Raw genomic sequence first — 11,282 nt, 5'->3', positions numbered from 1 at the left:
CATGTTGACTTTGTAACCTGATATAGAGCTGTATGCACCCAAAAGCATCTGTCGTTTTGAGAGGGATCGGGTCGGGTCAGAGAGGAACAAAATAATGTTGTCTGTGAACAATTAGATCTTGTGCGTTAATCTGGCCTCCACCGGGGGTTCTATGGCCAGCACAAAAAAAGGAGTGGAGAAAGTGAACAGCCCTGTCTACTAGCTCTAAAGAGCGGGAATGTGTCTGACATCATGCCATTAGTGGTGATCTTGGCGCAGTGCTTCATGGTATAAAGTCTTAACCCATTCGACAATACCAAGGACCAAAGTTAAATTTAGCACGGATCTTGAATAGGTATGGCCACTCCAGCCTATCAAAGGCCTTTTCAGCGTCTAGCGATACTGTTATACTAGTATCACTCCCCACACTGGCCATGTGAATTACGTTGGATAATCTGCACAACCTATTGGTGGAGGATCTTTTCCATATAAAGCCTGTTTGATCGGTGTTGAATCAGGTTTGGCAAATATTGTCCTAATCTATTAGCCATCACCTTAGAAATCGATTTATAGTCAGCATTGAGGAGCGAGATCGGCCTATAGGTAGAGCATTGTAGAGGATCTTTATTTTTTTTATGCATAACTGTTATAATAGCCGTGGAAAAGGAATCCGGTAGGTTCGGCATCTCAGCAACTAAATTTAGAACATTCATCAAGAGAGGAATAAGCAAATTCTTAAACTCCTTATAAAACCCTGGGGGAAAGCCATCGTCTCCTGGTGATTTGCCAGATTGTAGAGAAGAAATTGCCTTTTCAATTTCTGTTTTTGTAAAGGGGTGTTCTAGTTCGTTTTGGTCTTCCTGTGTGAGGTGCGGCAGTTCAATAATAGACAAAAATGTGTCCATCATTGCTGGTTCCGTTCCATCAGAAGTGTATAACTTAGAATGGTATTGTTTAAATAATTAATTAATCTCTTCCGGGTTGTGAGACACTTGACCGTTCTGTGTTTCAATGGTTCTCGAAATCTCTTCAGCTTTTATCTGCCATGCCAAGACTTTGTGTGTTTTCTCCCCCAATTCATAATATCTTTGCCAAGTTCTAAGAATAACCTTTTCAGTTTGCAAGTACTTAGGGTATTATATTTTTGTTTTTTACTCACCAATGAGCGGTATGTTTCTTCAGAGACAGATTTTGGTGTTCTTTTTGTAGCAATAGGATGTAATTCTCTAATTTATTAAAGTCAGCAGTACATTTCATTTTGAGACCTTTGGTATAGAACATTATTTGACCCCTTAGAAATGCCTTTAATGTATCCCGGAGTACTAAACTATTGGGAGAGGACAGACAGTTTCTTTGACAGACAGAAAAAAAAAAAAAATTGGTCTCTGATAAATTGACAAAATGATACCTATTTCAAAGGAGTTGGGTTTAGGCGCCATCTATAGGTCCCTTGATCTCCATCCAGCATCCAAACAGAAAGTGTGAGGGAAGAATGACCTGAGATAGTTCTGGATAAATACTCAGTTTCCACAACTGAATGAGTTAACTGTGCTGAAAGGACAAAATCATCAATCCGGGTATGAGAAGGACCTGTCTCCATGTGTCTTTCAAATGTAAGTCTTTCATAAACGATAGGATGCATTTGGCTGACTTAGTCAATTGAGGTTGCTTTCCTCACACAGATGCGTGATTATTCAAAAATGAAGGTCGCCCCCAACTAAAAGTGTTCCCTGAAATTCCGCTACCTTGAGGAATATCTCTCGAATACAAATATGGTCATCATAATTAGGTGCATATACATTTAGCAAGGTCCAAGATTCAGAATACATTCTGCCATGGACCACTACATAACATCCCAGTGGATCAATAATGGTTTTAATTGTTTTTGCTACACGGGGTACTCCCCGTGTCTTTATGTGATATGAAGAGGCAAAGAAAGAACTGTCCTACCCATTCCTACTTTAACTTTTTATGTTCTGTCCGTTAGATGTGTTTCTTGTATAAACACAACATCAGTCTTTAGCTTTTTCAAACACGTAAGCACTCAGTTTTTGTTTAACAGGTCCATTCAGTCCATTAACGTTCAATGATGTATGATTTACTATCTTAGCCATATTGTTCACTCAATACATCAATGCAAATGTCAGGAGCATGTCCAATAAGGGTGTCGGATATTCTATTGTCCATCTTCGGTGATCCTGTGGTCAAACACATATTATAAATCAAAGGTCTCTCACAAAACTGAACTGTAATATAGAGTAAACAAAACAAACAATTCCCTTCTGTGCTGTTCTTGAACGCACCCAGCTCAAATACAACCTGTAGTGGAGCTACGCTCCCAGCGTCGGAATTCCTAAATTCAATTTCTGACTTGAAGGCCAATGTGAACCTGGAGCTCGAGCCCAGTAAATGAACCAAAATAGAGAATTCTTCACCCGTCCTTATATGATGCAAGTTAAAAACAAAACCAATAACGGGTGTCCTGATCCCGACACACCTACCATGACAGGGAGAAAAATAAAAAATAAATATATAAAACGTCATGGCTTAGCCATATAAAAAGGTCTGACAAATCATATTGACGCACGCCTCTGAGGACCATGCCTGTCCCAAATAACAACGTAAAAACAACGTCAGTCTGGTAAAAACAAAGTTTGTTTACATGGATATTGGGGTCTTACCTCATTGATCTGTCAGTGAGCTATAGTATAATCCAGCAAAGCAGTCCTACGGGTTATGCAGGTAATAAGCCAGGCTAGTGGGACACAGCCCAGCGAGCAGTGACAATAACCCGGTCAGCGACCCAGTCCACCATGTCCTGAGCCGGTCGCCTGCAGTCCACGGAGACTGAGATGGAGTTTGTGATTTCAGCCCTCTGTGCTGAGATGGAGCAGCTGATCTCAGCCGTTTTAAAGTTCAATTGTGTTGTGACGGAGGCATTGCCTTCTTTGGTCACTTTGAGGATGTGAGCTAGCCTAGCTGCTCCCTGGTGTGTCATGGTGCCATTTTTGGTTTCCGAGGAGGCCATGGTCAAAGGTTCTTTCTCCGTCGTTTCTTGTTCTGTTTCGGTGCTTCCCTTGCCTTTTTACGTGTTTTATCTCTTAGGCATATCACCACTCCTGGCTACAGTGTAGTAATAAGTATGGGTAAAGTTATCAAGTTTTCAGGATAAGTTTGTTATAGATTTATCGGGAGCTCTCGGCGAGTACGGAGCAGGGGCGCTGTAAAGACCCAACCCCCACCCCCCATTCATAGGACATTTGAACAGCATTGATCTATATTTCATCTAGATGAATAAATCCAGTCAGAAATGCAGAATTTAGACTGTTAGAAATAAAACATTGTGAATAAATCGACTCTTTTACTGTTTAAAAAACGAATCCGATAGCATTCCTACTTTGAGATGCTTGATATGATCCCCCCCTTGTCTTATTTTTCATGATCTAAAAAAAAAAATGTGATCCTAGATCGGCACTCATAGTCTTGGTTACCTTGTAAATATGGGCCCAGATGTATGCAGCATATAAATACGATGGTGGAAGTGATGATGGATAACCCTGTTAGCAGTATTTCCCTGGGTTAGTTTTGTCTATGAAGGTTGAAAAGGAAGCATATAATTCCTGTTTGGCCATACTGTCATGGCTATATACTGACAAAAAATGAAATGTAAGAGAGTTTCCCTTGTGGTCCAGAGGATAAAATACCTGTCTTGTGATCCAAACATTGCAGGTTTGTCAACATATGAAAAATATGGTTGTGTTTGTATAATTAAATGCTGTTCAAATGTCCTATGAAATTAAAATGCCATGTGTCTCTGTGCCACCTTCAAATGTGAATTGGCATTAATTAACTCTGGATAGAAACATAATTGTATTCCAACCTGACTCTTATGTTTTAAGAAACTTCACATTTTCATGCTGTGAATGTTGTGGTAATATTAGGTCAAACTTAAATATATATATTTTTTAAATGTTCTTGAAATGTTCGGACAACCTCCAAGACAAGGTCAAATGTATATTGCGTGAACTTCAATGGAATATTATGTTAAACCTAAAACGAATACGCTATGAATGTCATAAAAGTCACTTATTTGGAAATTGTGGAACATTGTGCAACATTATGGGAATGTTCTGTGCAACCTATGTGAATATGACAAGAATATTCTTGCGGCATCCCAGAAAACTCCCATAACTTAATAAAATGTTCTGGGAACCTTTAAATAACTTAGACCAGGTGTTCTGTCAACATTCTTACAACATTATAGGAATGTCCTGTGCAACCGAACTTAAACATTGTATGAATGTCATATTTTGCGTTTTGGGATCCCACAACCTAAAGAAATATGCTGGTACTCTTTAAAGAACAGACCAAATGTCTTCTGGGAACTTTCTTGTAACATCAGGTGAATGTTTTTTTTGCACCCTAAAAGAAACATTGTAGAATCATCCACACAACTGGACCGTATGTGTTTAGGGAACATGTCTTTTGTGAAGTCCCAACAATGTTCTCACCAGACTGTTCCCACGATGTAATGAAACATTCTGGGAACCTTTAAACAATGGACAATTTGTTGTTCTGAGAGCATTCATGCAACATCCGGTGAATGTTTTATACAAACATTATATAATCATCAGCACGACCGGACAGTTTCTGTGTTATGAGAACCTTTGCAGCAACTAATGTTCTGGGAACCTTCACAGAACCAATTTAGTTTTCTGCTGGCTGTGCTCACACTGTAAACAAAATCATATTGGCAGAGAAGGAGGGCAACAGTTGTACATGGATCTCACAGCAAACATGAGATGGGGGAAAGTAAATAAGGAGAGTGTCAACAGGCTGTGTCTGAAATGGCACCCTATTCCATATAGTGCACTATTTTGATCAGAGTCATATGGGCCCTGGTCAAAAGGAGGGTACCATTTGGGACAGGGGCACAGTATTCCAGAGAGAGTGAGCCTGGTGAGTGCTCTTTTCCAGTGCGTTTGCTGCTGACGACTCGAGCCGAGATTGATTCTGACTCAGGTGCAGAGCTGTTTTGCCGACGCCTACACCAGAGTTCTCTTACAAATACAATACACCAGAGACGAGGCATCTGTTAGGTTGCATATGTTTGTGAGTCCCTGTGTGTATGTGTGGAGGGAGTCGGGGGGGAGGCACATGTTGGAGAGCGAGCGAAAAGATAGAAAGAGAAAAAATAGAGAGAGAGAGAGAGAGAGAGAGAGAGAGAAAAAAGAGTGCTTGGGTGTGTGTGTGTGTGTGTGTGTGTGTGTGTGTGTGTGTGTGTGTGTGTGTGTGTGTGAGTGGGGGGTTCTCTCTCTCCCATTGATCTTGTGAACTGTGTGTCTAATTGTCTGTGTCTTTTACGTGGGTTCACAAGCCTTTTCTTACAATTTACCATACTTCCCAATACTGTTTTTATTTATTTATTTTTATTTTACCTTTATTTTACTAGGCAAGTCAGGTAAGAACAAATTATTATTTTCAATGACGGCCTAGGAACAGTGGGTTAACTGCCTGTTCAGGGGCAGAACGACAGATCTGTACCTTGTCAGCTCGGGGACTCGAACTTGCAACCTTTCGGTTACTAGTCCAATGCTCTAACCACTGGTTGAAGAGTAAAGGTTTGGATATGGACTGTTTTGACTTAATTTGATTTTTTTATACAGACTGTAGAACAGTCTCTGGCACCACACCAAATGTATCATCGTTCTTAAGGTTTTGTTTGTCAATAAACTAAAAATAGCAATTCAGCCTCGCTGGCTTTCTTTGTGTTACAGGAATTCGGAGAGGTGTGAATCTGTGAAACAAGCCTTGACAGAATCAGACAAAAATACAGGAACGTATCTCTCTCTCTCCCTCTTCTCACTCTCTCCCTGTCCCTCTCTCTCTCTCTCTCTCTCTCTCTCTCTCTCTCTCTCTCTCTCTCTCTCTCTCTCTCTCTCTCTCTCTCTCTCTCTCTCTCTCTCTCTCTCTCTCTCTCTCTCTCTCTCTCTCTCTCTCTCATCATTCTCTAACTCTCCCTTTCACTCGCTCCCTGTCCTCTCTCTCTTTCACTCTCTCCCTGTCCTCTCTCTCTTTCACTCTCTCCCTGTCCTCTCTCTCTTCTCACTCTCCTACCATCTTAATCTTACCCTCACAGTAATATCCTGCCTTGCTGACTCAACTTTGATCACTGAAATTCTGCAAATGTACTGGATTAGAGGGATTGTGACAAAAACATTGTTCACCCTACAAAACCTGTTTATGCCCCCTCAGCTTCAGTCGGCAATGCACTTCTCTCGCCTCTCCTGTCAGTCTTGGCCTTTGTTGAATGAAGTCATTATAGCACATGTAACATGTGGATTTGAAAGGGTAAATCTGAGTTACAGCATCAGAGGCATCGTCAACAGAACCTTGGATGAATCCCAAGGCAATGTCGGTTTCAATGACGTAAGGCTCGATTGTTATGACTGTCATTGTTCCAGCAGCAGGAGAAATGGGGTGAAATTTGAATAGCAACATCTTTCTCCAATCACATACTAACAATGAGCTCAACATTTGTCGATGTCTAGACGAACAATGGTAATAGCTACAGTATAAAATGACAAAGAAAGGCAACTCCTCCTGCTTTTGTTAGTGTGTCGGGTACCGTGAACCCGTGTGCTGTTCAATGATGCCTTGAGCATCAACAAACACCCAAACGCTAGTTTTGTTGACCCAACTAGCACCTTTTGTGCTCACATGAGTCATGAGTCCAAATGCAGAGGTACCACATAAACGTCTAAATAAATGGGAAATCCCCATACAGTTCTGTAAACTCATCCTCAAGGCAAATGGCTTTCAGTGTCCCTGGACAGAAGCGGGTCATCACTTTAAACCATGTGAAATTGTCCACCAGTATAATGTGCCCGGGACCTAAGTTCCATCATCACTCTAGTAGCCGTACCATGTTGGTGAAGGTTGATTTTAAGTTCTATGAAACCACTGACACGTACAATATTTCAGACGGAGCATGAATGCAATGCCAGCACTGCAATACTGTGTTTTCTGATTATAGTGGAACCCCATTACATTTCCACTCTGATCTCAAAGAATCCCCTTACATGCAATAATTGGCACTTTCACGATCTCTGTACGGTACGTCACTAATTGAATTTGACGATGATGGAATCACTTTCCAATAATTGAATCTAAGATGTGTCCGACCAACTACTATAAACCAACTACTCCATAAAGATATTTAGGGACAGCATAACTCTGGTGCAGATTATTTAAATGTAGAATTCCTAAAGTGTCTTCTCGGCTGTCACTCACCGAGAGAGAGAGAGAGAGAGAGAGAGAGAGAGAGAGAGAGAGAGAGAGAGAGAGAGAGAGAGAGAGAGAGAGAGAGAGAGAGAGAGAGAGAGAGAGAGAGAGAGAGAGAGAGAGAGAGAGAGAGAGAGAGAGAGAGAGAGAGAGAGGCGCAAACAGTCAGCGTCAAAAAGTCAACAGGCTATATTTAGCGTTTAATATTTAACTCAGTGCCACTGTTGTCGTGATATGAAAACAAAGTGGCATTATAATTGCAAATTGCTGAATGGAAGAACATTTCTGTTATTTAGAAAACAAATCGATGGAGAGAGGGTCTTTATTTTACAACTGCTAGGATTCTGTGGAACCGCTGATGGACGAAAAGTCATTTTAAGTGCATTACTAGCCAGCTCTAAATTGAATGTATTTGCCTAATCAGCTGCCAATTACTGCAGTTCCCTTGCAATAGGCAGCCTCACTTTCCTGGATATTAGTATGAAAAAGCATGAACATTTTCATGACTCCTTCGCGTGTTTAACGCTTCAGATATCAACATGCCTTTTGCCTTTTATTGCGGTTCAGTTCCCTTACACTTTATAAAACCCTCTACAGCCAACGAAACAGAGAGAGCCACATCAGCAGAGCCCTGGAATTGAATTCAATGAAATTGCTCTGCCAATTCTAATTCAACCAACGTGTCTGAGCAGCAACGCAAGTCAGAGTTTCTGTTATTCCCCGTCTTGTTCCATGAATTGTGGGGGGCATAGAACATATGACAAAGATCCGACGTCTTCAAAGTTCACAGAAGGTCAATGAATGCAGTGCGGGTGCAGTTTTTCTTTTTGGGGGGTGCGGTTATGAAACCTTTAAATGGATAGAGATCTCAGCGACACCGCCGCTCTCGGGGCAGATGATAAAGGCAAATGGCACCGGCTGCAAAAGATCTCCTGGGTGATAAAAGTGAAATTGTCTCAGTAGCGGTAAGTGCTGATTTAAGGTGCATAATGAAGATTTAGACTCTACTCCAGAACCACTGAGGATAATGGCATCAGGAGCTCTCGTATTCATATCTATCTCATATATTAGAAATAGCTTATTAAGATTCTGAACAAAGGCTTATCTCTGGATAGAGAATAGACTTAACTAACGGCAAGCTTGATATGATACTGCATTGAATTATATAATAAACTATTTTTGGTAACTCTATAAACCCCAATCATACTTATTCATATAGTACATTCCATACATATTGTGCCATATTATGTAATGTCCATAACAACTAGACTTTTTTAACACATTTCGGGTCTTCTATGCAAGACTTTTTATTTATTTGACAGTGACAGTGCAAAAAGCAAGCTACCCGTGTCCCATTAAATCAACGTGTCAACAATTGCCTCTTAGATCTTTATTCCTGAAGAGTTTGAGTATCATACAATGTCATTGGTGGTTTTAGTAGGACCAGGTTCCATGGCATTGATTCAGTAAATATACTGGTAATGGGGCTGCTGCAGACCCTGTGGGTATATAAAGATTATAGTCATTAAGAATAACATTATTGCTTTAGTTTAAGAGAGAGCATAATAGACTCTTAAGACAAAGGTGGTTACTTTTTCCTAAATATAGGTCCACCTCTAAATCTAGATCTATGCGGTGACAGTTAACTCGAAATTTTGGTGCACATGTTTTCAATGAAAAGTCGAATAAATAATCATTTGAACTTCAAAACGACTGTTTGAGAAGGCATACACGACCGTGTGTTCAGTTGTTTTAACTTCCATGTAAAAGAGGCATTGTGCAGTACTGCTCAGGACATTTGTCAAAACACCATAAATGCTTCCTGCCATGAACAGTACCCAAAATAGTGTCCTGTGTGTTGTGTAATGGTTATGTTGTGCTTATAAGGCGGTAGTATTGGCCCTTCCAACATAAGTGTTACCTTGTAAAGTAAACTCACGTTGGTTAATAAGATTGTGCCCAGTTCCAATCTGTCATATGATGTGGACCATGCATTTGCAAATATAGATTGCGTCGCCCAACAACATACCGTACGCTTGCTGAACTAAGGAAGGTGTAAAAATTGCACATGGTAAGACATCCTCCTATACGTGAAATACCAAAAATACAGCCGTGAACAAACGTGGAAATGGAAACAAGGTAATATAGTAAAGGCTAAACATCTGTGTCTATTACCTTTGTCTAGCTAAGACAATAATAGTAGCATGCATTTAACAGAGCGTTGCCACACAATTTTACAGTAAACAACAAAAGCGGCCAACTCAAATCAAACGTATGCAGCCTTCTCCGCCGTAAATGAGACCCATGTAATGTAGGTTTTCCATTTTTGTAAACCACGTGGCGTTGTGCAAATGTTCGGACCCATTGTATGTAATGTCACTGTTCAAATCATCTCTGTAAAATAATACAGCAATAAATGTCATGCCAGAAATTAGAGCGAATCTGTTTTGCATGCGGTTAGTGTATTGGACATGCCAGATTGTGCTAATCGTACATTTTCCTGAAAAAATCAGAGGTCTTTCATCATAGCACGTATGCTTCCATCCAGGAACAAATGTTCTGTGTTCCATCACCCCCCTTTATAGAAGGTATATCTGTACGAATATATACACTACATTTTCTTGAGTATAAGAATCATGTCTTTTAATACATTTGAAATAATACAAGGGTTGGAATAAGGGTATGGGGTGTGATAAGTTAAAACGGGTTGCCCATTCTACGTGAAGCGGTCGGAATTCATCTTTCTGAGTTTCGGGGGCAGGTGTCCGTCCATTCGGCCCCCTACCCCCCCAACCCCCTGCATCCTTAGCAGCTTGGGGGGCAAGTCTGCCACGGATTGGCTGATGGGATCGGAGCTGATCTTGGAGACCATCTTGCTCATCTGTTTCTCATCGGAGACGCCGGGGACAGAGCTGATGCGCTGCAGCTTCATGGGCAGCTCCCCCATGCTCCCGGGGTAGATCATCTCCGAAGTGGTGGAGCTCATCCTCAGCAGCTTCCTAGGCATGGGCAGCCCGTCCCGTCCGCAGCCACCCCCTTGCATCTTCTGCAGCTTGGATGGCAGCTTGGTGGTGGTGCTCTCCTTGTCCTCCAGGTTCTCCAGGCAGTCCATGGAGCTGTTCTTCCCTCCCTCGCCGCTGTTGCACAGGGACGGGGCCATGAGTGGAGAGGACATGAGCAGGTTTTCCTCCTGCTCCTTCACGCTGTACGGGGGAGTGTTGACCTCAAACGTGGCGTGAAACTGAGAGTAGTCCACCTTGAAGAACCCCTCCTCCAGGGAGATGACTGGGAAGAAACGATGTCCCCATAGAACCTCGTCCTCAGTGTAAGAGGTCCTCGCTTGGCAAGTCATCCCTGTCAAACACAGACAAAACAGAGAAACAAAAAGATCATGGTTGATTGGATTGATTATCATTATTGCAGGAAATGAACTTGATGACTTCGACTCTACCGCAGAGAATTATGTCAGATTGTCAGTGCACAAGGCACACAAGGCTAATGCTGTGGAGATGAAATATTTGACTAGCACAGCGTTAAACAAACACTTCATAATCACAGAGCAACCCTTACTCAATTACATGCCTGGCACGGTGACAATTAAGTGTTCATAAAAGATTGTTTTCATTCATCAAACAATATCACTCACAAAATGTACTTGATTAATTAGTACATATAACAGAGAAATGTACCTACAAAAATAACAATTATTTGATGCTCAGGTTCCATACAACACTAATTCCTCAGTAATTTGAGAAAGAAGCAGAGAATATCAGTACTGGCCTAGAGACCATACAGCAATCACTTATGAGATGAAAAGCGCTACCATATAAACAATGTTGGCTTTCAGAGATTTCCTCCGGTCTGACAAGAAAATAACTCAGCCATTCCTTCTCCCCAATAGCTCTTTAACGTGATTAAAAAAGCACACAACCAATTTCTTAATTGGTCATCATCTGTCACTGGTCATTCACTACATTAGTGCTAAGATGATGCACTACTAAAGGTGCCACTGTTGTGCA

At 41.3% G+C, this 11,282-nt stretch overlaps 1 protein-coding gene across 1 annotated transcript; it reads right to left on the bottom strand.

The window, feature by feature from the left end:
* Window positions 1-8,625: 8,625 nt before the first annotated feature.
* Window positions 8,626-10,615, bottom strand: LOC124042875 (G protein-activated inward rectifier potassium channel 1-like). The gene has a single exon (XM_046361009.1). The coding sequence runs from the start codon at window positions 10,613-10,615 to the stop codon at window positions 9,980-9,982; it is 636 nt and encodes a 211-aa protein (XP_046216965.1). The 3' UTR covers window positions 8,626-9,979.
* Window positions 10,616-11,282: the final 667 nt, after the last annotated feature.

This window comes from Oncorhynchus gorbuscha, linkage group LG09 (genome assembly GCF_021184085.1).
Source record: "Oncorhynchus gorbuscha isolate QuinsamMale2020 ecotype Even-year linkage group LG09, OgorEven_v1.0, whole genome shotgun sequence".
NCBI lineage: Eukaryota > Metazoa > Chordata > Actinopteri > Salmoniformes > Salmonidae > Oncorhynchus > Oncorhynchus gorbuscha.
Note: the sequence above shows the minus strand (reverse complement) of the source record. Positions and strands in the feature narration are given on the sequence as shown.